Below are 27825 nucleotides of genomic sequence, written 5' to 3' on the forward strand. Positions count from 1 at the left end.
AGAAGCTTTATGCGCTACTCACACTAGCATACACACTTCTAGCAGCAGTTAGTCAAAATTTCTAGTTTAATGTTTCTACTAGCTTAATAAATATCTGCCCCAGGTAAGCAAAAGCTTAGGTTTTGTGGTCTCCGCCAGACACTTATGTCTCTCCAGACTTCAGGATGGCAGGCTATCCTGTGATCTCAGTTCTTCAATGGGTTCTTGAAAAAACCATTAATTTGTTGTCTGATCACCTGTTTTCTTGTAAGGATAGAGGATTTTTCCCACCCTAGTTCATTACATGTCTGAATTGAAACTGGAAGTCTACCTTATTTTAAAAATGTAAATTTTTGAAATATTTTATACCAATTTACCTGTCCTTTCACATCCTCTTTTTTCGAGTACACATAGAAATTTCTTTTTTAAAGGTCAAGGGTTAAGGAATAGATCTGGGAAATGCCACTAACATTTGGATCTGTGCATTTAGAACTATTGTAAATGAGAGGAAATGGAATATACTTATTTAATGTCATTCACCTATTTGAGTCGCCAATGTAAGATTCTTAATTTTTTTTTTTTAATTAATAGGTAAATGGATTTCGCAGTTATGTAGATCTTTATGTGAAAGACAAATTGGATGAAACTGGGGTGGCCCTGAAAGTTATTCATGAACTTGCAAATGAAAGATGGGATGTTTGTCTCACATTGAGTGAAAAAGGATTCCAGCAAATCAGCTTTGTAAATAGTATTGCGACTACAAAAGTAAGTATGCAAATTCTTTTTCCAAGTCAGTGGTAGAATAAGGCTTCATTAAAAACTACAAAATAAATAACAGTATCAGTAACCCCCAAAAAACCCAAATCTGTTTTTGTTAAGAATTGACTTATGAAAATGAATACGTAAATTTCTATGAAATTGCTGTATTAAAATTTACTTAAACATTCATTGAGAAATAAGTTTATATGATTAGTGTTTTTAGTTGAACATATTTATATTTTATGAAATTTAGAATGATAACAAGTTCCTTATTCTGTAACTTTCAGCCCCATCTTCCCCAACCTCTGGGGAGTGGAGAGGGGGCTGGTGATTGAGTTAAAAATCAATCATGGCTGTGTGATAAAGCTCCGTAAAAACCCCTGAACAATGGAGTTCACAGAACTCCTAGGTTGCTGAATACATTGAGGTCTAAGAGGATGGCATGTCTGGGTAAGGTATAGAGTTTTGTGTACCCTTTCCCCCATACCGTGCCTTATGCATCTCTTCCATTTGGCTGTTTTGATGGATCCTATATAAAAAAAACTGGTCAATGAAGTAAACTGTGTTCTTGAGCTCTATGATCTCTTCTAGCAAATTATCAATCCTGAGGAGTCATTCATGGGAATCCCCCAATTAATAGCTGGTTGGTTAGAAGTACAGGAAGCCTAGGGCAGTGACTAGCATCTGAAGTGTGGGCAGTCCTATGGGACTGAGCCCTTAACCAACCATAAGTACTTGTGCTAACTCCAGGTAGTTAGTATCAAAACTGAATCACATCGTTGAACATCAATTTGTTGTCTGGAGAATCAGAGAGTCCTGAACTGGGTGAAATTTAAGGCTGTTGGTGTTAAAAGCACCCCAGAATTAGTGTTAAAATTGAAGTGAGAAAAACAAACAAACAAACATAGCAGTTGGTATATTGGCTCTGTAGCCAAAATATCTTATTTTTTAAAATCCCAACTCTGATTCTGAGACTCCTATTACTCTTTTAGAAAATAGGGTTTGTAATACAGATAAAATATTTTGCTACTTTAACAATACAAGATTTGGGATTTCATATTTTTGTTTTTTCACTAATACAAGATTTCATATTTCATACTTTTTTTTCTTTAGGGTGGACGGCACGTGGATTATGTGGTAGATCAAGTTGTTGGTAAACTGATTGAAGTAGTTAAGAAAAAGAATAAAGCTGGTGTATCAGTGAAACCATTTCAAGTAAGGGATGCATTGTACATTGCATATGAAGCATATGCATTATATATGTGCCGAATTACTAAATATTAGCTCTGATGTTGACTTTTTGGTATGTTTTCAACAGGTAAAAAACCATATATGGGTTTTTATTAATTGCCTTATTGAAAATCCAACTTTTGATTCTCAGACTAAGGAAAACATGACTCTGCAGCCCAAAAGTTTTGGGTCTAAATGCCAGCTGTCAGAAAAATTTTTTAAAGCAGTGAGTAAAACTTGTATTATTTTTCATTGCTGTTACTAAGAGTTGATTAAGTAGTTTTCTTGATTTAACTTGTGATTAGTTTCTTTCATCGTATTAACTCTGGGTATAAGCATGCTTGCACTGTAAACTAATATGCTTAATTTGATAACTTTAAAGGATAGATTTTAACGTTTCCTAAAACAATTGTTTTGCAAAGAACTAAAGTAGGAGATTATGTAACTAATTGCATTTTCAGCTTTGCATTGATCACTGTAAAGGTCAGATTTTTCCTAACAAATGTGCAGGTCCTTATGTGATTCTTTCATCTTTTCTACTGTCATTTCACCCTCATCTACTGATTCTTAACTTTATACATTTTTAAAAAATGTGGTGACTTATGCATAACAAATGTACTATTTTCTACATGTTTTAAAGTTTTATTTTGCTTTGCATATAATTTTTTAGGCCACCTTAACTTCTCTAAAATAAGGTGAGAGCACAAATAAATAATGAAAATGAATCAATCACAGCCTTTCCTTTTTGGAATTTTGGTGGGGAAATGCTGTATCACTGCCCTAGAACTAACGTATTTGTCAAATTGCAAAATGTAGATTATCAGAAACAAAAACAAAAGTTGTTTTTTAGTTCTAACTTAAGGCTTGTAGAAGTAGTACTTTTGGGTCTAATGTTAATGAATTCTGAGTATAAGTTACCCTATATTAATACTTTCCCAAATTTGTGTCCTCATGACAGTTGTTTCTTTGATGAAGTGATTTGATTTTAAATTTTATGCTTTTTCATTTTAGGTGCAGTAAGTTTAAATTTGACAACATAGTTCACCTCTTTTGTTTATGTCTTAAACATTCCAGAAAACTATGTCATACACCTAATATCATATCACTCAGGATAATTAAAAAACTTTTAGGACTTACAGTTGGAGATGCTTAACTTTATTAAATTTTCTGTCTGGGTTGACATCTTGTCACAAATTGATTCACTGCAAAGGTCAAACAGTATGTTTCATTACCAAGCTATTTAAAGAATAAAGTCTATTAATAAGTTACCAAGCTTATCCTAATGTTCCTTTTATGTTAATACTTTTTGTCATAGTGACACATTTTGTATTGAATGATATCAGCTCTATGTGAACATCTAGATTTTGCCAGGTGGTAGATTCATGTGTGGATCTGTTTTCACTGTATTAATTTTAACAAAATGAATTTGTAACAAGAGCAATGTATATTTCTTATGGATTTTATTATAATAGAATGTTTCTCATATGTAAAAGTTACCATTTTTCATGTATTTATATTTTAGCTTTAGTTTTACTGTAGTTGAGTAAAAATTGATTAGCTTGTGGCATTATTCTTATTACCGTTATTGTTTTGTCCTAAAATACCTTAAAATCACACAGATTTCATGTAATGCATTAGGCCCTATACATTTTAGCTAAATGTATGAACTTTCAGCTTGTTTGCATACCATTATTCTTTTATTTTTAGGCCTCTAATTGTGGCATTGTAGAAAGTATCCTGAACTGGGTGAAATTTAAGGCTCAGACTCAGCTGAATAAGAAATGTTCATCAGTAAAATACAGTAAAATCAAAGGTATTCCCAAACTGGATGATGCTAATGATGCTGGTAAGATTGATATTTTTTAAAAGATTTTGATTTAAGGTTCACTTTTATCTAGTTAGAGAATTTTTTTAATTTTCTACATATAGTTTATGATTTTCCGTTCAGAGTATAATTTTACTTTTTTGGAATGATCACATACACAACATATTACTAATTTTCAGGGGATAAAAATTCAATAAAATATACTTAATACTTGTACTGAGCAATAACATAAAGTAACTTTTATAGTCTTTCACTTTCAGCATTCTGATGTTAATTTTCTGACTTCATTTTTGTATAATTTTAAATTTCTCTCAGGTGGCAAACATTCCCTGGAGTGTACACTGATATTAACTGAGGGAGACTCTGCCAAATCACTGGCTGTGTCTGGATTAGGTGTGATTGGACGAGACAGATACGGAGTTTTTCCACTCAGGGGCAAAATTCTTAATGTACGGGAAGCTTCTCATAAACAGGTAATATATATCTGTATATGTATACACATACTCACATGACATTTCTAATAACTACTAAACTTGTTGAATTTTTAAATGTAATTTCTGACTCATTTTTTTGTATATTTCAACACTTCATAATACGTTCAATACTTTTCTTTTTTGAACAGATCATGGAGAATGCAGAAATCAATAATATTATTAAAATAGTTGGTCTGCAATATAAGAAAAGTTACGATGATGCAGAATCTCTGAAAACGTTACGCTATGGGAAGATTATGATTATGACTGATCAGGTTGGTTTTAAAGTTAGCACATATTTGAAATTCATGTCTTCTTCATTTTCTCCTTTTAATATTTGTTTTATGAGACTTGCCCCAAGATAGTATAACGGAAAGGGATTATACATCAGGTGGAAGAAAAAAACCCTACATCATTTAGTGGAAACATTTGTATGAAGCACATTTTATATTATCTAATTTGGGGGGTAACAATCTTATGAATTATTTAAGAATATTTTAAAATGCAATATATATGAGAAGAATATAATACAGTGTGGTAGTAAGGCATCCTACCTACAAGTAGGAACAAAATGATGGAATTAACAAGTAAGAAAGATTAATGATAATGGTTGATATTTGTACATGATGGCATAATTTGGGATGCACAAATACTAGGAGGACTTAAATAGTAAAATGACAATAATCAGGAAAGAAACAAAATCAAAAAGGAAGAATTTCAAATCCATTCAGCTGTTTTCTCTTATGCACTCTAACATATTTGTAGAGAAAACCTGCAACTAAAAGAACTGCTATTAGTACATATTTTTAAGCAGAAATTTTCCTATTTTTATATCAAGAGGAGACTTGTGAATATCTGTAGTCCATGGGTTTTCTTACCATTGCCCATTAAGGTGGCATTATAACCATGTTTTATTTTATGCATTTTCCATCCTTAAATCATTCTTTTAGTGAAATCTGGGGAAACTATAAAACAGATAAAATGATAATATATTTTTATAATGACAGATTCAGTCTATTACTACTATATTATTTGCATATTAAGAAAAAATTAATATGATCATCTTAGTATCATTTGTAAAATGCATTTCTAAAATTTGGAGTTTCGTTTTTTGCATTCACATGTTTTAAAATTTATATAAGTAATCATTTTATAAAATTATTACAGGACTTTTTACTTTACTAACATTTATTTAGGATCAAGATGGTTCTCACATAAAAGGCCTGCTTATTAATTTCATCCATCACAATTGGCCATCACTTTTGAAGCATGGTTTTCTCGAAGAGTTTATTACTCCTATTGTAAAGGTACTCTTTGCACTAATATATTTTTATATTGTTGTCTTAAAGGGTTGCTGAAAAACTAATTTTTTTTTAATTAATTTAAGGCAAGCAAAAATAAGCAGGAACTTTCCTTCTATAGTATTCCTGAATTTGATGAGTGGAAAAAACATATAGAAAATCAGAAAGCCTGGAAAATAAAGTACTATAAAGGTTTGTATTTTAAAATACTTAAACTTTAAATACTGATATAGATTTATTTTTATGAAAGCAATCTAAAAGACATTTTGAAAGTTTGACTCTATTTTAAACTTCAAAAATAGCTATTGCTGATTTTAAAATATTGTTATAGAAAAATTTATACAAATAGACTAGTATAATAGATTCTATTGGATGGGATCACCATTTCAATGACCAGCTTTGTTTCCTATAAACCTCCCTTATTGCCAGTCCATTAGTTTGAAATAAATTCCAGACATTATAGTCTAGTATTTCATCTATAACTACTTTAGTGTGTATTTCTAAAAGAATTTTTAAAATCAACCATAATACCATTATCATAACCTTCTTTAATATCCTATTATTGTTGTTGAGACAGGATCTCGCTTTGTCAACCAGGCCGAAGTGCAGTGGCATGAACACAGCTCACTGCCACCTTGACCTTCTGGGCTCAAGTGATCCTCTTGCCTCAGCCCCCCAAATAGCTAGGACTACAGGCATATGTGACCACACCCAGCTAATTTTTGTATTTTTGTAGAGACAGGGTTTTGGTATGTTGCCCAGGCTGGTCTTGAACTCCTGAGTTCAAGCCATCTGCCCACCCAAAGTACTGGGATTACAGGTGTGAGCCCCCATGCCTGGCCCCCCTTTTTTAATAATGTTAAATACTCAGCCAGTGTTAAAATTTCCCTGGACCGTATTAAAAATGTTTATTTTTAGTGTTTTCTATTTTTATTTTGTTTATTTATTGAGATAGAGTTTTGCTCTTGTTGCCCAAGCCGTAGTGCAGTGGTGTGAGCTCACTGCAACCTTTTCCTCCTGGGTTCAAGCGATTCTTCTGCCTCAGCCTCCTGAGTAGCTGGAATTACAGGTGTGTGCCACCATGCCTGGCTAATTTTTTTGTATTTTTAGTAGAAATAGGGTTTCACCATGTTAGCCAGGCTGGTCTCGAACTCCTGACCTCAGGTGATCCGCCCACCTCGGCCTCCCAAAGTGCTGGGATTACAGGCATGAGCTACTTCGCCTGGCCTAGTTTTGTTTTGTTTTTAAATTGCTTTTATTTTTTGAGATAAGAGTCTTGCTATATGTTGCCCAGGCTGAGTGCAATGGCACAATCGCAGCTCACTACAATCTCTGCCTCCTGGGTTCAGGTGATCCTCATGCCTCAGCCACCCAAGTAGCTGGGATTATGGGCAAGTGCCATCATGCCTGGCTATTTTTAGTAGAGACGGGGTTTTGCCATGTTGGCCAGGCTGGTCTAGAAGTCCTGGCTTCAAGTGATCCGCACACCTTGGCCTGTCTGCTAGGATTATAGGTGTGAGCCACTATGCTTGGACTGGGTTTGTTTATTTTTTTTCAAAGCCAGGATCCAAATATGGTCCACACATTGCATTTAGTTCATAAGTTTCTTAATACAGCATTTCTCTTTTTATATTTTTTCCTTGTAATTTATTTGTTAAAGAAGTTGGGTTGTTTGTCCTGTGGAATTTCCCACATTCTAGATTTTGTAAATTATATCCCTCTAGTTACATTTAATAATATAGTGTGTTCCTTTGCCCCTTATTTTCTGTTAACTGATGGTTAAATTAGAGGCATGATCAGATTTGGGTTACATTTATTTGGCAAAACCATTTCATAGATAGCATTGCGTACTTTCATCAGGAAGCATCTAATGTCTAATTTGTCTTTATTTGCCCATTAAGGTTGATCAGTTGGTATAGGGGTTGCTAGCTTGATTCATCTATTAAAGCTTCTTCACCAGCTTTTCACTTGATGGTTTTAAGCAGACATTGATATTGATGACTCATTTTTATTTTTAAAATTGTGCAGGCTTGGGTACTAGTACAGCTAAAGAAGCAAAGGAATATTTTGCTGATATGGAAAGGCATCGAATCTTGTTTAGATATGCTGGTCCTGAAGATGATGCTGCCATTACATTGGTAATTAAGTTAATTTTAAAGAGCTTTTGTTAGCCATCTCCCTACCTTCTATTTTTTTCCTTCCAGTCCTGGTTCCCTATGATAAGTCTCTTTTGAACGCCTTAGTTCAAATGTGTTTTTGATAAAAATATTGTAAAATAACCTAATTTTTCATACATTAAGAATTAGGTATTTGCAATTTATACATTTTAATTTTGTAATGAAGTTTATTTTATTTTTAATGTGCAAAATCATTACCTGGAATTTTTCAGGCATTCAGTAAGAAGAAGATTGATGACAGAAAAGAATGGTTAACAAATTTTATGGAAGATCGGAGACAGCGTAGGTTACATGGCTTACCAGAGGTTAGTCTGGAAGAGTGCTGATGTGGGGGAAGGAGAGAGAGACTAGAGCATCAGTAATAATGATAACATTGCTATATAACTTTTCTCTTAGCAATTTTTATATGGTACTGCAACAAAGCATTTGACTTACAATGATTTCATCAACAAGGAATTGATTCTCTTCTCAAACTCAGACAATGAAAGATCTATACCATCTCTTGTTGATGGTGAGTAATGCTTATTTAAAAACCTCATTTTTGCATGTTATTTACTGTAGTTTAATTTCATGTACTTTAAGCTATCCTTATGATACACATTAAAATTCTTACCTGAAATCTTGTATATGAAGAACTGATTCAGAAGAATTTAAGGCCTTTTTGATGTTGCTTTTGTTACGTGTTTTCGTAGTGCTGAAATCTTTAATCCTTAATTTGAAACTTTTAAACCCTTTCTGAGTTTTTCATGAAAATTAACTTTAAGTCTAAAAGTCTTAAAGCTTTTGCCCAAGTTGTCTGCAGATTTTCTAAAATAAAAAGTAAAATGGAATTTTGATAATTTCTAAAATATTTATCAGAGATTAAATTTTTAAAAGTGTTTATACCACATTACCCAAAGCCTAATGCTTCACTTATTTAACTTGAAAAAAAAAATTTAGAAACTATTTCTAACTTGAAGAAAATTTAGAAACTATTTCTTGTTAGTTGAAGCAGATTTTGGTCTTCTGTCTAGAACTTTTTTTTCTTATTGTATAACCTTTACAAAGTTTGTTGATCTTTATATTGCTTGGCTTTTCTGCTAATAGCAGATGGTTCTACCTATCCTTCAAGCTCTAGCCATAAATTACCTTTCTTCTATGAAGTCCTCCCTAACAATTCCACTCTAAATTGGTCTTAGATACCTAAACTTCTATGCCAATTAGTATGTATCTCTTAATTTACCTACATTAATTTTGCCTCCAGAATTAGATTACAGAATTCTTAAGGAAGTTGCCATATTTTATTATCCTCTTGTTTTTACCATACGCTGGGTCCAGTATGAATACAATGATAGCATATACTGAAAAGGTTGTTACTGTGCTCATTGGCTTAGAGCAGGGGTGTCTAATCTTTTGGCTTCACTGGGCCACATTAGAAGAGGAAGAATTGTATTGGGCCACATGTAAAATAGACTAACACTAATGGAAGCCGATGAGCTTAAAACAAAAACAAAAATAAATGCAAAAAAAAAAAAAAAAAANAAAAAAAAAAAAAAAAAAATCCCATAGTGTTTTAGGAAAATTGACGAATCTGTGTTGGGCTGCATGCAGCCTGCAGACCATGGGTTAGACAAGCTTGGCTTAGGGCAAGAAGAATGATAAGGAAGCGGAGTAATTTGCCCACATTGTTTCATGCAATCCTTACGATAACTATTAGGAAAGTAATTATTTCTATTACTTGGATGAGGACACAGACTTACTAGTTATTTCTTAGTCACATGGTAAATGGCCAAGTTGAGAAGAATATACAGATTAGTGAGATTCTAAAGACTTTATTCTTCACTATGACAATAAACCTCTTCTTTTTAAGGATTTTTCTGATTTGGGATACTTAGAATAGATTTCAGGCTCCTTGATGGCTTGCTGGCAATTTAGTTAGCTACAAATGGCATTTTGGTTGTATGAACTACAAATGGCATTGTGGTTGGAAACTACTGTTAAAGGAGTTTGATGCCACTACGTGATTCTTTAAGGCCAGAATGTTGTCTTTCAGTTGATAGTTCACTTTTGGAGTAGATGGAGATGTCATAAAAACATGTTAGTATATACCTGGAGATGGCTTTCTGGGGAAAAAAACCCAAACATGTTAGTTTGTACTCACTTTGTTACAGAATCTCAAGTAACAATTTTACTGGTATTCTTGAAAGCAAATTGTATCTTTGCTTTATTCCCCTGAATTGTTACAACTATACCTTGAAGTAACAATTTAAAAAGAGGGTTGTTCTTTTAAAAATAGGCTTTAAACCTGGCCAACGGAAAGTTTTATTTACCTGTTTCAAGAGGAATGATAAACGTGAAGTGAAAGTTGCCCAGTTGGCTGGATCTGTTGCTGAGATGTCTGCTTATCATCATGGAGAAGTAAGCATTAAGATTGGAGTCAATTAAGAACTATAATTATTGTCTTGAAGAATGATAATTATACTTAGTAAAGTCTTCGGAAATGTAAAATAATTAACAGTTTGGATTTTAATACAAATTAGGGAATAATTATAGAAAATTTAGAATATTAATGTTATGTTCTGCCTCCTATTGTATAGCAAGCATTGATGATGACTATTGTGAATTTGGCTCAGAACTTTGTGGGAAGTAACAATATTAACTTACTTCAACCGATTGGTCAGTTTGGAACTCGGCTTCATGGTGGCAAAGATGCTGCAAGCCCTCGTTATATTTTCACAATGTTAAGGTAAATATTTGCTGATATGATGGTATAAAGTTTGATTTCATTTAGACCCAAGTAACTAAATGTTTGATGGAATTATAGCTGTGAAGAGATGTGATTGGTTATTCTGCTTAGAAGGTGAATGTTCCAACTTACTTGATCACAAGTAGAATAAAGTCTGTTGACCTTAATTTTTATGAATTATTGGTGAAATCGGTCCTAATGAATATAAGGCTGTTTTTGTCACCAACTTTACTCTTTAGGCTGAATATGGGTTATGTGCTTTATTCAGAGTAATTGGAAGTTCTTAAGAAGTTAACAATATTAAAGAAGTCAGGTAGGTAAGTACATAAGTAAAATAGGAATATTTTATTCTGGGCTTGTGACCATTTGATAATACAGTTAGGCAAATTTTATTGTTAAGCATATGTAGTGAAATTTAATAAAAATGCATTCTCTTTAAAAAATGTTTTTTTACACTGTAAAGTTTTTAATTATGTATAAAGTTTTATTCCCCAAAGCCATGACATTTTTTCATTTCCTTTTTCTTTTAATTAGCTCTTTAGCAAGACTACTTTTTCCTGCTGTGGATGACAACCTGCTTAAGTTTCTTTATGATGATAATCAACGTGTAGAGCCTGAGTGGTATATTCCTATAATTCCCATGGTTTTAATAAATGGTGCTGAGGGCATTGGTACTGGATGGGCTTGTAAACTACCCAACTATGATGCTAGGGAAATTGTGAACAATGTCAGACGAATGCTAGATGGCTTGGATCCTCATCCCATGGTAATTATTTGGAACTTATTATTTATTTAACAAATAATAATGTGTAAATTACAAAGTCCAGTCATTTTAGAAAAGTAATGGAACATTTTTATTTTAGAATATATTACAGACCATAAAGACTTAGGGTATAATTTGATACGTGCCTACAGTAAAAGGTATGAACTTTGGAATGAGCTTGGAGGTAAGTTTCAAGGGGAGAAACTTTATTTTAATTTAGAAACACCCCATATTCTAGGTTTTCAAATCTCTAAACCATGTATTAACAGAAAACAGTACTTTTCTGGGCCGGGCGTGGTGGCTCATACCTGTAATCCCAGCACTTTGGGAGGCCAAGGCAGGCGGATCATGAGGTTAGGAGATCAAGACCATCCTGGCCAACATGGTGAAACCCCATGTCTACTAAAAATAGAAAAAAATTAGCTGGGCGTGGTGGCACATGCCTATAGTCCCAGCTACTCGGGAGGCTGAGGCAGGAAAATTGCTTGAACCCGGGAGACAGAAGTTGCAGTGAGCCAAGATCATACCACTGCACTACAGCCTGGGTGGCAATGTGAGAGTCTGTCTCAAAAAAAAAACAAAAAAACAACAAAAAAAAACGATGCTTTGCTGATAATATTATGTGTAGCTTTGTTTCTGTTCTCAGACTACCACTTCTTATAGTTTGTAAGGATGCTTTAAAACATATTGTATTCATTAGTGTAGCATTTGTAAAAAGACAAAAAGCAAGCTACTTTATACATATTTTAATGTATCCCCATTTAAAAAATATTTTTTTTTTTTTTTTTTTTTTTTTTTTTTTTTCTTTTTTTTTTTTTCTTTTTTTTTTTTTGTTGTGTTTTTTTTGTTTTTTTTTTTTTTTTTTTTTTTTTTGTATCATTCACTGTGCTCAGATCTTCTCCAAGAAAAGTGTCCTCAAAAATGTCCTTCTTTTCTCCCCATGATTTAAAATTGCCTGGAGATTTCCCTTGAGATACACTTAAATAAAAGTGTATTTTGTTAGTAAAACAATGCTTATTGTAGAAAATATAGATAAGAAAAGAGGAAAAAAATTCATAAACCTACAATATAGAGACAGATGTAATATTTTGATTTTTTTCCAAGTTTTTATTTTGGTATTTTAAAATGAAAGTTATTCTTGTAGCAATGAGATATATATTCTGCGTTTTCTCTAAAACACCTAAAATATTTCTAATATAAGCGTCAAATTTTTAATGATAATTTTTACTGAAATGGTTTTGGATTTTTAAATGTATTTTAGATTGTTAAGCTAGTGTATTTGATCAATACATGCTTCTTAGCTGCCTACTACGCATATAAAACTGTGCTAAGTGGTGAGATAAAGAGCTATGGTTTTTTCTTTGAAAAATAATTGTCAAGACATCAAAGCATCAAGACTTGAAGTTTACAGTGACAAAAGATATTGATAGTTGCTCAGTATGTCAGAAGAAATGTCCTATGCTATATGTTCTTTTTTTTGAGATGGAGTCTCACTCTGTCAGCCAGGCCTGGAGTACAGTAGTGCAATCTCGGCTCACTGCAACCTCCTCTTTCCAGGTTCAAGTGATTCTCCTGCCTCAGCCTCCTGAGTAGCTGCGGCCACAGGCATGTGCCACCATGCCTGGCTAATTTTTGTATTTTTAGTAGAGACAGGGTTTCACAGTGTTGGCCAGGCTGGCCTTGAACTCCTGGCTTCAAGTGATCCGCCCACTTTGGCCTCCCAAAGTGCTGGGATTATAGGCATGAGCCACTGTGCCTGGACTATATACTCAATTTCTTAATGATAATAAAGAATAAGAATTTTAGAGGAGGCCAGGTGCAGTGACTCATGCCTATAATCCCACACTTTGGGAGGCTGAGCTGGGCAGATCACTAGCTCAGGAGTTAGAGACCAGCCTGGACAACCCTGTCTCTACACAAGTGCAAAAATTAACTGGACATGGTGTCACATAACTGTAACCCCCCCCATCTACTTGGAAGGCATCAGGTAGGAGGATCGCTTGAGCCCCGGTAGTTGAGGCTCCAGTGAGCCGAGATCATGCCACTGCACTCCAGCCAGTGTGAAAAAGTAGAGACCCTGTCTCAAAGAAAATTTAGAAGGAGAGATGACTTGTAATTCAGTTGGGAAGGATGAGTAAGATTTATGTAGATGAATGATGAATGGGGTTGGGAGCTGAATATGTGTCAGGGTTTGTGGACAGGTTGAAAGTGAGAATATTCAAAATATTCAAGCAAAATGTGGGAGAAGAGTAGTGATTTTGTAAGATAAGTCATTAGAGACAAAATAGCCAGATTGGGTCCAGACTTAGGGAATGCTTTCAATGTAAGGCCCAAGGAGGTTTGAATTTAAAGGATATTGATCGAGGGGAGAAGGAGGTATAGGGGAAGTAGGCTGAAAGAAAGTACTTTTCTAGAAAGACTAGGAAAGAGGATGCTAACATTTTGAGATTGGGGGATGTTCAGGTTATATTAACATAAGCTGTGAATTCAAGATCAGTTGATCAGTTGGAAAGGGACAATTGATGTTGAGAAATTCTGTATCCCTTATGTTAATCTGTCAGTGTTAGACCATGGATTAAGGGGCATTCAGACATGATACTAGTACTCCAGAGAGAAGTCAGTGCTTTATTTCCATTTTTCTCTACAGCTTCCAAACTACAAAAACTTTAAAGGCACGATCCAAGAACTTGGTCAAAACCAGTATGCAGTCAGTGGTGAAATATTTGTAGTGGACAGAAACACAGTAGAAATTACAGAGCTTCCGGTTAGAACTTGGACACAGGTTAGTGTAAATAAGTGATCTGATTGTGGGAAGGGCAGTGTATTAAGCAATTTTTTCTGGTAAGGATAATTCTACCTTTGTTTGTCCTAAGCTTGCATAGTGTTTACAAATTCCTGTACTTTCTTTTACCCTTCAGTTGAATTTGTGCTTTGAATAGTCAAATAGTAATTATATCTAAATAGTGTAGTATGACTTAGGTTAGGTAAGGCTTTTATGGACTGTTATCTTGGTATTTATCTTAAAATGAAAGGAGTAGAATATGACAGTGCTATTTATTCTTATAAATATGGTCAGTAAATTCATGTATCAGCTTTATAGATCTAAAAGCATGCATGTCATCTCATCAGTTCTAGTTTATGTCATCCTTTTCATACTCTCAGCCTTTATCTTGCCCTTTGGAGTATGAGTGGATCAGCGCCGTTACTTCTTATCTCGTTTTCCACCACCAAGGTCCTCGTATATTGTCTTCTATGGTGATTGGACAGAAGATGATAGAGTTTGAGGTTTCCTTTTTAATTCCCCATGAGAGTTGAGAATTTTCAGAAGACTATATGGCTTGTAATATGAAACATGAGAGTGTGTCATGAAAAGAATCACTTATTTTTAAATCTTTTATAGGTATATAAAGAACAGGTTTTAGAACCTATGCTAAATGGAACAGATAAAACACCAGCATTAATTTCTGATTATAAAGAATATCATACTGACACAACTGTGAAATTTGTGGTGAAAATGACTGAAGAGAAACTAGCACAAGCAGAAGCTGCTGGACTGCATAAAGTTTTTAAACTTCAAACTACTCTTACCTGTAATTCCATGGTAATTTATTGGATTTACTATAAATTTAATTTTTCTTGGATGGTATAAGTTGGATAATTATAATTGGTTTCATGATATGAGTGGCTATAGTATGCTTGAATGCATTTTTTTTCCCTGCAGATTTGCTAAAGATTCTAGGGGCATATTGCTTTCTTCTAGTATTGTCCACTGCCCTTACTCTCAACTCTCTGTTTATACATCTGGGCTTGAACATACAAGATACATACACACTTAAACTCACTGACTAAAGTTATGAGAGTGGTTTTTGCAGGGCCTTTGTGTACTTTATGCTCATCTCTAGTAGCATTTTAATTGTAGAGTACTCATAATTCTAATCTGCTTTATTAAACTTACACATTTACCTTTATTTATACAACTGGGGAGTAAGGCGATTATTCAAGTTCCATTCCAGATTAGCTTTTAGATTTAAAAAGGAGTAAAAGTTCAGCAGTAGTACAGTGGCTGAGAAAAAGTGTCATAATCTGCTGAGAAAGGCTGATAGAAGAAAGAAAAAGGATAGGGAGTTTGAGTGACTGGGATATAGCACAAGTAGATATAAAAGAGAAAGGGGACAAACGCACATCCACAGAATATATGGGGGAGGAAAAACTGTAACATTTTTAAGCTTAGCAATAGAATATGTATGTTTTCAGTTTGGGGAAAAATGATTTTTGTAGGTGGTTTCATGGCTACTTTAAGACCCTTTTTTTTAAAAGGCCTGTTTTTGTCTTTCAAAATGATTTCTATTTTAAATATTTTCATGGTTGTGAGAATTGAATTTATCAGCCTGCAGTCACCAAAGGAATATTTACAGAAATGTGCCTAATAGTTTTGGTCCTGTTTAATGGTTTTTAGGGGTAGTCTGTGTTCATATAAGTGCATTATGGTTATTTTAAATATTATAGATGTTATGTAAGTTAAAATACCAGTACAGATTTATATAATCTGCAAAATATTTGTGTTTTGCTTAGGTACTCTTTGATCATATGGGATGTCTGAAGAAATATGAAACTGTGCAAGATATTCTGAAAGAATTCTTTGATTTACGATTAAGTTATTATGGTTTACGTAAGGAGTGGCTTGTGGGAATGTTGGGAGCAGAATCTACAAAGCTTAACAATCAAGCCCGTTTCATTTTAGAGAAGATACAAGGGAAAATTACTATAGGTAAGATATAACCTTTAAAAATTTGAACACTAGTTAAAATGGAAAAAACTTTATTAATAGAAGACATTTTTATCAGTAGAATATAAGCAAATACAAATTGAATCTCTTATCTTGATCCTAACTTTATTTTTCCCTCACATAGAGAATAGGTCAAAGAAAGATTTGATTCAAATGTTAGTCCAGAGAGGTTATGAATCTGACCCAGTGAAAGCCTGGAAAGAAGCACAAGAAAAGGTAATCATTTGCAGAAAAAGACATTCAGAGAAGTTTTTAAAAGCAACGTCCAAAACAAACAAAAATTCAATCCCTAAATTTTAAATTTAGTACTACTAAAGGTGCTGAATTACCTGTTCAGAGACTGAAGCCTTCTGTTTGTCCACAGAACAGATATAGTATAGGAGTTTTTAGTATACACCCACCACAAAGCGCTTGGCCAGTGTGACTCAGCCAGAGCCTGGAGAAATGGCTCCAGGTGTGAGACGGTAGCTCAGTCTCCTTGGTCTTTTTTCCTGAGTCTGCCATTAAAAGTTGTGGTGGTGGTGGTTTTTGTGAGTTACATGTATATTATCTGGGAACACGACTGGTCGCATCCAGAATCAGCCTATGTTTGAAATATGGCATCCAATCACCACTCACTTGATCTGGTTTTGGTTAATACTGGGAAGACAACAAAATGCTTATTATTATAGACAGTATTTATCAAACACCAAGCTCTGCCTCATGCTTAGATTTTTGGCCAGAGATTCAAACCCTGGAACTTCAGATTAAAAGTCTGATGTTTTATTCAGTAGAGTGCCCATTGCAGATTAAGAAATAGTAATAGCAGTTAAGTGAATGGGATACTGAAATGTTGAGATTCCCCTCAATAAGTTTTTTGATGTTTTAGATAACTAAAAGAAAAATTTAAACAATACAACATTGTGATTGAGAACAGAAATATATTACAGTAGAGGAAGAAAATTTGTATGATTAATTTTTTGGATATTAGATTATTTGTACATACATGATTCTGATAACATCTTTAAAAAATAGTTATAATTATGTGGCATAACTTGAGCCTTTACATTTCCCTGTACTTGAGTTCTCAATCATGTTTTTATATTTTTCATCAAACTACATTGAAATACTGCTTTTGTTTACATTTTTTTTAGTTTGAAGTCAATAAAAGCCATATATTACAGTGAGTAAGATTAGAATAAGTTTTATAGGATAGCAAATGTATATTAAGATAATAGGCTTATTGGTTATTTGAAGAAAATGGGGTAGGACAAGATGGGCACATTCAGAATTAAGATGATTGAAGCCCTTTCATTTGTTTTCCTCTTAATGTGTTTTATTGTATTGTTAAACCCTAAATTATAATTTCTACAACACCTGCCCTTCTGTATCACCGTTGGTTTAAACTATATCTTTTTTCTAAAAAAAGTAACTAGTAAGCTGATGAATTTTTAATGCTTAGTTTTAAAAGATAAAGATTTCTACAGTTTGAGAATGTCCTTCTGGTGGAAAGTAGATTTTGTGGGTAAAGCATAGCTTGATTTTAGTTATTGCATTACCACCATCAGAATGTTTTCAGCATCTTGGCCATGTGTCCATTTTGGGGAGTTCAGGTAACAAAAGGAACTGCTCTTACAAGAGTGTCCTATTATACAGAGTTGGAGAAAAGAGTTAGAATTATAAAGTAGCTAATTAGAAGATTAAAGTTTTTTATAAAGCATAATGGAATTTTGTCATTAGAACTTGCAAAGTTTATTATTTTTTTTAATTTCTGGAAGTGTCCTTAGTCATATTTCTGTTAACAATGATAGATACACATATTCATAGAGCACTTATTAACAATACTTTGGGTATAGTCAAAACCTAGATCAAATAGACTTCCAAAATGTGGGTGTAAACAGGATTTTGTTGCATCCTGTTAAATTTTTATAGTTGTTTAACAACCTGAATACTCCATAGCAGCATACTGTTTCATGAAGAATTTTTCAAAAGTGTAAAATTATTAATTTGTCATAAGTTATCTAAGTACTTATTAATCATCTATCAGCTCAACAATAGCATTCTTTATTTAGCTAATGTGGCTTAATCAAATTTATAGTTTTTGTTGTATAATGAAGCATCTTGCTTTGCAATTTTAATTTTATCTTATTTCTAAAGTACACCTAAACTGTACTTCGTGTATATTATTTTACTTACAAATTTTAATTATAAAATAGCTTTTTTTTTCTCTCTCTCTCTCTCTTTTGGTTACCAAAAGTGAACTTTTTGCTTTATGGAGTGTCATGGTTAACTCAGTCATTTAAAATTATCTGAGTGTCTTAACTTAGATAAAATTTTATTTAATGGCTATTGGTATTTTAAAAATTTAAAGGTGATATCACCTAAAAAACTTTTTAAAAATTCATTGTATTTTGAAATTTAATATTAGCAAAAGAGAATTTTTTTGTTGCAGCTGTTTCTATAGAAAAGGGCCTGATGAATAAAATTTCAGCAAAACCCTGACGAAATTCTTACTCTAACTCACCAACTCTTAAATTCTTAAGTGGACTTTCTCTGAGTCCTGATGTGAATATTCTTGCTTTAGAGAATTTTTATTATGAATTCACCATCAGTGAGTGAATGTACCTTCACATATTTATTATAACTGTAAAATATTTTTTATAAGTGGTATTTATTTTGTATTTCAAAGTGTTCATTCCCTCACCAGTATAAAAATCTGACGAGATGCAGTGATAAAACATTAATTCTACTCTATTAATTTTAAAATGTGATATCCTCTCATTTTGTTACTTAGTACTTGAGGGAATCAGTTAATTTTTCATCAGATTCCTGAGTAAATAGGGATAGAATATACCATTTCTTATGAAGATCTTATTTTGCATCTTTAGAAAATGTTAAACTTTTTATAAGGAAATATATTTTTATAGGTAATTTAAAATAACCCCCCATCATCTTGAAGATGTAGCATTTATAGTGTAGCACTGGTAGAATTTTAAACTAATTATTTGATACAATTCAACATTAATTTGATATTATACAAGACTTTAATATAAAATTTGTTATTTTTTACAGGCAGCAGAAGAGGAAGAAACACAAAACCAACATGATGATAGTTCCTCCGATTCAGGAACTCCTTCAGGCCCAGATTTTAATTATATTTTAAATATGTCTCTGTGGTCTCTTACTAAAGAAAAAGTTGAAGAACTGATTAAACAGAGAGATGCAAAAGTATGAATTTTTGTGGGTTAAATAGTTTGAAACTGTTTCAGTGTTATCTGTATCTTTTTCTTTTTCCAAAAATAAGTATTTTGATTTATCCTTTATATGTTTTAAAACTATTGAATATTTAAACTGTTCCTTTTTTATTATAGGGGCGAGAGGTCAACGATCTTAAAAGAAAATCTCCTTCAGATCTTTGGAAAGAAGATTTAGCAGCATTTGTGGAAGAACTGGATGTAGGTTAAGTCTCCATTAAAATATATTTGGAAAAATAATGTTTATGAACAAGAATGAGATTATTTTAAATTATCTTTAAGTTTTCTTTAACTCTCTGTGGGTTAATTGCTTATAAACTGAGTTAGGATTAAGCTTCTAGTTACGTGAAGTTACAAAGAACTTGTATGGAGGAATTTAAATGCTATGGTGTTGAAATTTAGAATAGATTAAATCTACTTTCAATTGGTTAAAAAATTTTAACTGACTTTTTGATTAAATAATTGATTCAGTTTAATGTTTTCCTGAAAAGAGATAAGACTAATTAATATAAGTACTTTGATCTTAGGAGTAGAATAATAGTCTCTTTAACAGGAATTTCAATATTTTCATGTTATAGTTTTCTCCAAGTAGAATTTTAATTTAAAAAATAAAAATGAAAAGAGCTAAGATATAAAAAGCAAACCTTTTCTAAAATTGCCCACTTAAAATATTAGAATTAAATTAATGGTAGCAGTATGAATGATTTTTGAGTGGCAAAATGTAAAATACCATTTAATACTCATATTACTTTTTTATTAAGTTGCTTACTTGTTTTATTGCCTATGTGCTCTGCTTTTACTCGGATGGTCTAAGTCAGAATTACAACTCTTATCAAGTGTGGTATATTAGTTCCCTAAAGAATTTAGAATTTTTTAGTGCTATTTTTCTGGGCTCCCTCAATGATCTTTCAAGTGCTGTAATGTAAGTCTTTCTTGATTTGTGCTTTCCTTATATTGTTCACTAATTAGATTTTTGCACATTTTTTCTGCTGAGTTATTTATTTAAAAACTAAAAATGAAGGCTTCATATAGTAAAAGAAAAATTATTCCTATTATTGATATTCTGATATTGCTTTAAATTTGATCACTAATATAGTGAAACACCAGCAATGTTTTGTGGTTATGCTTATAAATTTCCCCACTATTGAAAAGTCATCGTTCAAAATAACCCTAGTAAAAATACTCTTTCACTTTTATCATCTTATTTTATTATTTGCCAATTAATGAAATAGATCCAAACAACTTATTTAAAATCTGCTATGTGTATTTTTAACATCTAAAAAGATTTAGACTTAAATTTTATGTCTCTCTGTATCATTTAAAGTCTAATGATACCATTAATTGAATATCTATTGTACACTGACTGGCACAGCATTCTCTATAATGCCCAGAGTGACCCTCACCACAACCTCAAATGAGTAAGATTATTTTTAACCTATTATGCAGATAAGGATACTAAACTTAGAGAGGTTAAGTCACTGTCTTAGGAATTATATCATTATAGAATTACTTATCCTCTCAGATACCCACTTTCTTCATTACTAAAATGGGGATCACAGGATATTTAAATGTCTGGCACATGGTGGATACTCCAAAATCTGGCTTTTTTGTTTTGTTCTGTTTCGAGACAAGGCCTTGCTCTGTCACCCAGGCTGGAGTGCAATGGCACAATCACAGCTCATTGCAGCCTCAACCACTCAGGCTCCAGCAGTCCTTCTACGTCAGCCTCCTGAGTAGCTGGGACACGTGTGCCACCACATCTGGCTAATTTTATTTGTATTTTATGTAGAGATGAGATGAGGTTTTGCTGTGTTGCCCAGGCTGGTCTTAAATTCCTGGGCTCAAGTGACCCACTCATCTTGGCCTCCCAAAGTGCTGGGATTACAGGTGTGAGCCACCGCACCTGTCCTTTGTTATTTCCTGAGGATACATAACTAGTAAGTGGAAGTGCAGTTGAAATCCAGAACTGTCTGATTTCAAAGCTTGCGTAATTTCTATTAAACTATTGTGCTACAAAGATCTTTTTGAAAATCAGTAAAGATGGTTGGATACTGTGGCTCAAGCCTGTAATCCCAGCACTTTGGGAGACCAAGGCAGGCATATCACCTGAGGTTGGGAGTTTGAGATCAGGCTGACAAACATGGAGAAACATCATCTCTACTAAAAATACAAAATTAGCTGGGCATGGTGGCACATGCCTGTAATCCCAGCTACTCAGGAGGCTGAGGCAGGAGAATCTCTTGAACCCCAGAGGCAGAGGTTCAAGCTGAGATCATGTCATTGCACTGAAGCCTGGTCAACAAGAGCGAAACTCCGTCTCAAAAAAAAAAAAAAAATCTAAAGAAATGTCATTTTTTCCTTGTGCCGTTCAAAAGCTAGTTGAAGGAATAATTCTGGTAAATGCAGAATCTAGTATATTAATCATGATTATATCCTTATTTATCATTACATAGACCCTCTTAAATTCAATCTAACTATATTGGCACTTTTAATTTCTCATACTTTCTGACTTTAATTTACGAGTTTTTTTTTTTTTTTAAATATTTTCTATCATGACTAAAGCAATAGAAAAGAATAGTTTCATACTTACTAACAGAAATACCTTTATGTGTGATTTGCTAGGATTTTGATGATACTAAGTTATTAGAGGTCTTGATTCCATAATATATCATGGGACTCTAGAATTGGCAGAGACTGTTTAGGTCATTTGGTCACTATTCCTCCTCGTATTACAAATTGGAAGCTAGTTAGATGAAATGGGATCACAACCCTGGTCTTCTGATTTAGAATTCTTTACTTTTTTCTATTATTTAATCTTGGATTAGATAAGTTAAAAGGAAAACTTTATTCTTTACTGAGTGAATAACATTTGTTTCAATATTTTATGAAGTAGTGATTATCTTTTCTAAGAAGTTATTTATGTCCCTTCTACTGCCTTATAATTACACTTTAGAAAGTGGAAGCTCAAGAACGAGAAGATATTCTGGCTGGAATGTCTGGAAAAGCAATTAAAGGTAAAGTTGGCAAACCCAAGGTGAAGAAACTTCAATTGGAAGAGACAATGCCCTCACCATATGGCAGAAGAATAATTCCTGAAATTACAGCTATGAAGGCAGATGCCAGCAAAAAGTTGCTGAAGAGGAAGAAGGTATGACATACCTCTTGTCATTGATAGACTCATCTTTAAATGAAACACATGTATGATTCTAAAAATTTTACTGTGTGTTTAAATCATATTTTGTTCAAAGTATATTTCAATGGTAATAAGAAATCATTCTGTAACAGCAGTTGATCTATAGCAGACAACATATTGGTAAAGGATCACATATTGTAAAGAGCTACTTAATTCAGCTTTTAAAATGAGAAATAGAAACACTCCACTCAGCAGTCATCTCAGTTAAAATCTGATAAGCCAAAATTTAAAAAAAAAAAAACACTTACACAATGAGTATATTAACTTTAAAGTATAAACTTTAGTTCTATGTCATAGTTCATTAAAGAAGGCTTTTGGTGGAAAGGGTCTGTTTGGCTTACAAAATACTGTCATCTTTTACTATTTACTTGTTTTTGTTCTTAAACAACTGCTGAACACATCCTAGGTCATTGACACTGATAGGTGCTATTGAGGATTTTAAAAAAAAACACTGACCTAACCTCAAGCAGGGTGGACCAGTGTTAGCCAGAAGAAGGAAACATCAGAAAAAATGTTCAGAGCTGAGGAAGTAGGGTGCATGTTGGTCTTAAAGAGAGAGGCTAATGTTTTTGGACAGGTTGATTTTTAGAATCCAGAGAGTATACATTTAGGTGGGAATGTAGCCTTCTTATTAGAGCTTGGGAAATGAGCCTAAAGAGCTAGAGAGATTGGAGAGCTCTCTGTACAGAGCTCATATTTGAAGTGTAGGCACGTTTTGATACCAGAGTGGGCACACTCTTCTACTGTTCTGATAAACTGAGGTCTATTCTACTTTCCTCTTACTCCGCTCCCCACTGCATACAGGTTCATTTACCCAACACTCTTGCATGTCTCCTTTGGAAAATGGCTTCTTTTCAGTTGGTGTTTGTTAGATTCATTTCTCTGCACTCTCTTCTTTACCTGACATGGTCCCCTCAGGTAACCTCATCTATGCCCAGAGCTTATTCCATTCGCACTGATGGCCCCTAAATTTATGTTCCTAAGCGGTAATGCCCTCAGGAGTGCCAAGCTCATAGCCACTTGAATGCTCGAAGCCCATCAAACTCAGTGTCTCTGAAACTGGACTCATTATCGTGATTTTAAAATCTATTTTTTGCCTTCTCCCAGTTAATGACACTATCAGCCATCACAGATGTAAGCTAGAAACTTGGGAGTTTTCTCATATAATCAGTAACTAAGCCCTACTGACTGCCTACTAAGTAATTCCAAAATCCACCCCCTTATCTTGGTCCCCATTTGACACTGCCTGAGAATTCTGTTTTCTCTGAGATAAAGTGGTCCTCTTAACTCTCTGTTTGTAGTCTTTTAATCATGATTTCTACTCTTTTCTACTTCATTCCTTTAAGTTGTGTATTTTACTACTAGAATGAAAATTCTAAAAAGTCAGTCTGCTTGTTATGCTTAAAAATCTTCGGTGACTCCCCACTGGCTGTGCACAAATTCTTGGTATACAGTGTTAGCACCTGCATGCCTCCCTGTGTTTCTCCTCCTGGCCACTTTGTTCTCACCTTTCCTTGAATTCTAGCAGACTATTGCCTATGTTTAGAAACCCAATTCTTTAAACATTTAATTCATGTTGGATGGCTTTGTGCCTTCTGCCTGGGATGCCCTTTCCTCCTTACTTCTTCTCACCTGGCAAACTTACATGATTCCTTTAGAACTCGAGTCAGAAAAGATACTTCTCCATGGGGGCTTTTTTGACCCTGCCTTAAGCAGAGTTTCTTACTTCTTCCCTTGGGCCACAGCTGTACCAGCCTCTATATTTGTTATTTCTATTGCAATGACTCATCCTTTTTATGTGCCTCTGTGTTTTTTTGTTTTTGCTTTATTACCCCATAGTCTTAAGGTTGGGGACTGCCTTACAGTGCCTAGCAATACAAGACATATATTACTTATTTTCCTTCAATAATTTGAAGATTTTTAAATAGTGTATAGAGGTCTGCCTGAGCTGTAGGAACTTATTTTGCAGATACTTTTAAGCTGTTGGTTTGGAAATCCCTCTGAAAATCAGAAGCTGCCTTCATATTTTTTATGGTTGCTTCTAAGTAGCTGTGATTTCACTGAATGTACTGGAAAATTAGAGTTAATGTAATATTATTTATTATAGGTAGGTGAAGTAAAGTAAAAGAAAACATGTTCTGATCAAAGCCAGTTGTTAGGACCTCAGCAGAATCACATTTTTTAAACTTACGTGATTTGAAGGAGCTATCTGTTGATTAAAACTATATCTTTAAAATATGCATGTTTTATTTTTACTCATGGTTTCATTTTCTTTTTAATGTGTAGGGTGATCTTGATACTGCAGCAGTAAAAGTGGAATTTGATGAAGAATTCAGTGGAGTGCCAGTAGAAGGTGCAGGAGAAGAGGCATTGACTCCGTCAGCTCCTATAAATAAAGGTCCCAAACCCAAAAGAGAGAAAAAGGAACCTGGTGAGAAATTATTACAGTTTTTTGTGTGTGAGAGAGAAAAACTATATGTATAGAATATTACTAGATTCTTTTGACTGTGCTCTTTTTCTGGTAGTTGAAATAATGCCTTCAATTTTCATAAACGTTTATTACTTTATAATGAACTTTTTATTATAAAAATTTTACTAATGACATTTGTATAAATATGGATACATATCTTATTGCTTTTCTTTTGCTTTTAGGTACCAGAGTGAGAAAAACACCTACATCATCTGGTAAACCTACTGCAAAGAAAGTGAAGAAACGGAATCCTTGGTCAGATGATGAATCCAAGTCAGAAAGTGATTTGGAAGAAACAGAACCTGTGGTTATCCCAAGAGATTCTTTGCTTAGGAGAGCAGCCGGTAGTGTAACACATTTAATATTACTGCATATTACAGTTTAACCTATACGTTGGTATTGTTAGTATTACCAGTGTTGTTTAAGTACTGAGCCGTTACTGTTTCAGAAGTTACAGTTAGGAAGAAGAAAAAAATTGCTTTACAAAATGGTCTTTCCAGCAAAGTTGGCCATGAAACTATTTCTCTAAAGATTTGTTCCTGATTTTTATTATAAAGTTTGATTTATATTTCTTCCACAGTTTGAAGATGTTTGGGAAAAAATGTACCTTGCTACGATACCAGCAATGATAGATCTATTAATATTAGAAGTGCTTTATGGTTTTGTTTTTGTTTGGTTTGCTACCCCTTGTATCATAAAGAATTTCCTCCTGCTTTAAGAGTCTGAGTACATAGCTCTCTTTTAGATCATGATAGTGTTATGACTGAACTGCAGAATCCCATTTTTGCTGTTATATTAATATAGTACTGTTAATATAATTTGATTCCTTCTGAATATTTATTAACAAGAAGTGTTCAAGTTATTAACATCTAGTGAGTTTTCTGTTTTGTACATTCTTCTGAAATTTTGTTATTTGAAAATTTGTCCTAGTTTATGAAAATGAATGATACAACATTGTGGGTGTTTACCACTGGGAGATATGTTTTTAATTATATCAGACCTTAAATTCTTTGGTTCTGTAATCACCAAGTGATTGAATTTCTTTCCCTGGTGTACATAGGTAGCATAATACAGGTGAGTCTTTAATATGAGTGATATAAGTTAAATGAAAATTTATTACATTAAATGCTTTAAAACTATATTTACATACATCAAAAATGAAGTATACATTTATATAACATCCAAGTAATTTAAAAATTTTATTTCATAATACATTCTATAAATTATAATCAAACTGATTTTCTTTATAGCAATATGCCTTTCACTATAATTGGTATCTTTAATAGCATTGTATTATTATTTTGTGAATATATTGAGTTCTTTATGTCTCCTGTCTGTTCTCAGTCATCTAAGAAACTACTGTCTTTATTATTTCATAGTAAAGCTAACTCTGAAGGGAAGATGGAAGTTTTTATCCAAAAAGTTAAGAGAAAGTTTAGGGCTCAATACTATGGCTCATGCCTATAATCCCAGCTCTTTGGGAGGCTGAGGGGTGTGGATCACTTGAGGCCAGGAGTTCAAGACCAGCCTGGGTAACATGGCAAGACCCTGTGTCTAAAAAAGGTTTTTTTAAAAATCAGCCAGAAACGGTGGCACACCTATAGTCCCAGCTACTCAGTAGGTTGAGGTGTGAGGATTGCTTGAGTCCAGGAATTTGAGGCTACGGTGAGCTGTGATCATACCACTGCATTCCCTGCCCAGGCAGCAGAACAAGATTCTCTCAAAAGCCAAGAAAGTTTAGCACTTCTAAAATAACTGTAAAATTTGTTGTGATTGCAAAAATGGGAAACATTATATTTGTTGTCATTTGTAGGATGGCTGCATGAGACAAGGCCAAATTGATTACTTTCCTCAGTGTTTTTGATTAATTATTAAGTATATCAGTAAGTACATTAGTTTATCCTCTTCTAACATGCACATCATTACCCAGTAGCCTCCCAGAAAGTGTATGACAGACATTAACACTACCAAACAACTAAGGCCAAAGTTGTTGGCTTTGATTCTCTAAATGCTTGCCTTTTTTTCTTATGGTATTTTTAGATATAGCTGGAATAGATTTCAAATGCTTTATTAGCAATAATATTTCATGTAGATAAAGCTAGGATTTGAGTTTAACATTTATTTTTATTTTTCCTACTAGCTGAAAGACCTAAATACACATTTGATTTCTCAGAAGAGGAGGATGATGATGCTGATGATGATGATGATAATGATTTAGAGGAACTGAAAGTTAAAGCATCTCCCATAACAAATGATGGGGAAGATGAATTTGTTCCTTCAGATGGCTTGGATAAAGATGAATATACATTTTCACCAGGCAAATCAAAAGCTACTCCAGAGTAAGTAATGAACCAACTGCTATTTCGTGATATGGTTAGTTGTTGTAAACATTTGCCGAAGATAATATAGTGAGCTCTTCTAAGAAATGGTTATCATTTCTTAGAAGAAGTGATAGGCAAGGTCTTCTTCATGGGAGAATGAATGTTGTTAATATTGCAGCTGTTCCCATCACAGTTGCTATAGTTTAAAAGAAGGATTGGCAAACTTTCTCCATAAAGGGCTCAATAGTAAATGTTTTAGGCTTTGTGGGCCATATAGTTTCTGTCACAACTACTTAATGCTGCCATTCAAGTAAGAAAGCAGCCATAAACAATATGTAAATAAATGAATATAGCCATGTTCCAGTAAAATATTATTCACAAAAATAGGGAGCAGGCCCATGGCATATAATTGGACAACCCCTGGTTTTGAGAAAAGTTACTAAGTCTTTAGAATTGGGAGGTTTGTTTCTTCCCTAAATTTGGCCTTGATAGATTTTTCTTGCTTTTGGTAATTGTGAATACATCCAGGGTTTGACGTTTGTGAATTGTTTTAGATTTTTTAAAAAAGTATTTTCTTTTTTTTTTTTTTT

The 27825-nt window shown here is 33.4% G+C and overlaps 1 protein-coding gene across 2 annotated transcripts in view; it reads left to right on the top strand.

Annotated features, from left to right (window-relative positions):
* TOP2B (DNA topoisomerase II beta) overlaps positions 1-27825 on the top strand; it is a 68931-nt gene that overhangs the window by 31445 nt on the left and 9661 nt on the right. For both annotated transcript variants that reach the window (XM_017506221.2, XM_017506222.2), the window contains exons 8-31: positions 571-744; positions 1852-1953; positions 2057-2194; positions 3676-3814; positions 4109-4266; positions 4416-4541; positions 5463-5573; positions 5654-5759; positions 7596-7705; positions 7957-8049; positions 8141-8255; positions 10020-10141; positions 10321-10469; positions 11004-11235; positions 13880-14014; positions 14633-14833; positions 15805-16000; positions 16143-16234; positions 19070-19225; positions 19369-19452; positions 22205-22399; positions 24731-24875; positions 25097-25258; positions 27055-27253. In XM_017506221.2, the coding sequence (XP_017361710.1) occupies positions 571-744; positions 1852-1953; positions 2057-2194; positions 3676-3814; positions 4109-4266; positions 4416-4541; positions 5463-5573; positions 5654-5759; positions 7596-7705; positions 7957-8049; positions 8141-8255; positions 10020-10141; positions 10321-10469; positions 11004-11235; positions 13880-14014; positions 14633-14833; positions 15805-16000; positions 16143-16234; positions 19070-19225; positions 19369-19452; positions 22205-22399; positions 24731-24875; positions 25097-25258; positions 27055-27253 (3440 nt within the window). The remainder of the gene's footprint in view (positions 1-570; positions 745-1851; positions 1954-2056; positions 2195-3675; positions 3815-4108; positions 4267-4415; positions 4542-5462; positions 5574-5653; positions 5760-7595; positions 7706-7956; positions 8050-8140; positions 8256-10019; positions 10142-10320; positions 10470-11003; positions 11236-13879; positions 14015-14632; positions 14834-15804; positions 16001-16142; positions 16235-19069; positions 19226-19368; positions 19453-22204; positions 22400-24730; positions 24876-25096; positions 25259-27054; positions 27254-27825) is intronic.

Source organism: Cebus imitator, unplaced genomic scaffold (assembly GCF_001604975.1).
Source record: "Cebus imitator isolate Cc_AM_T3 unplaced genomic scaffold, Cebus_imitator-1.0 Scaffold351, whole genome shotgun sequence".
NCBI lineage: Eukaryota > Metazoa > Chordata > Mammalia > Primates > Cebidae > Cebus > Cebus imitator.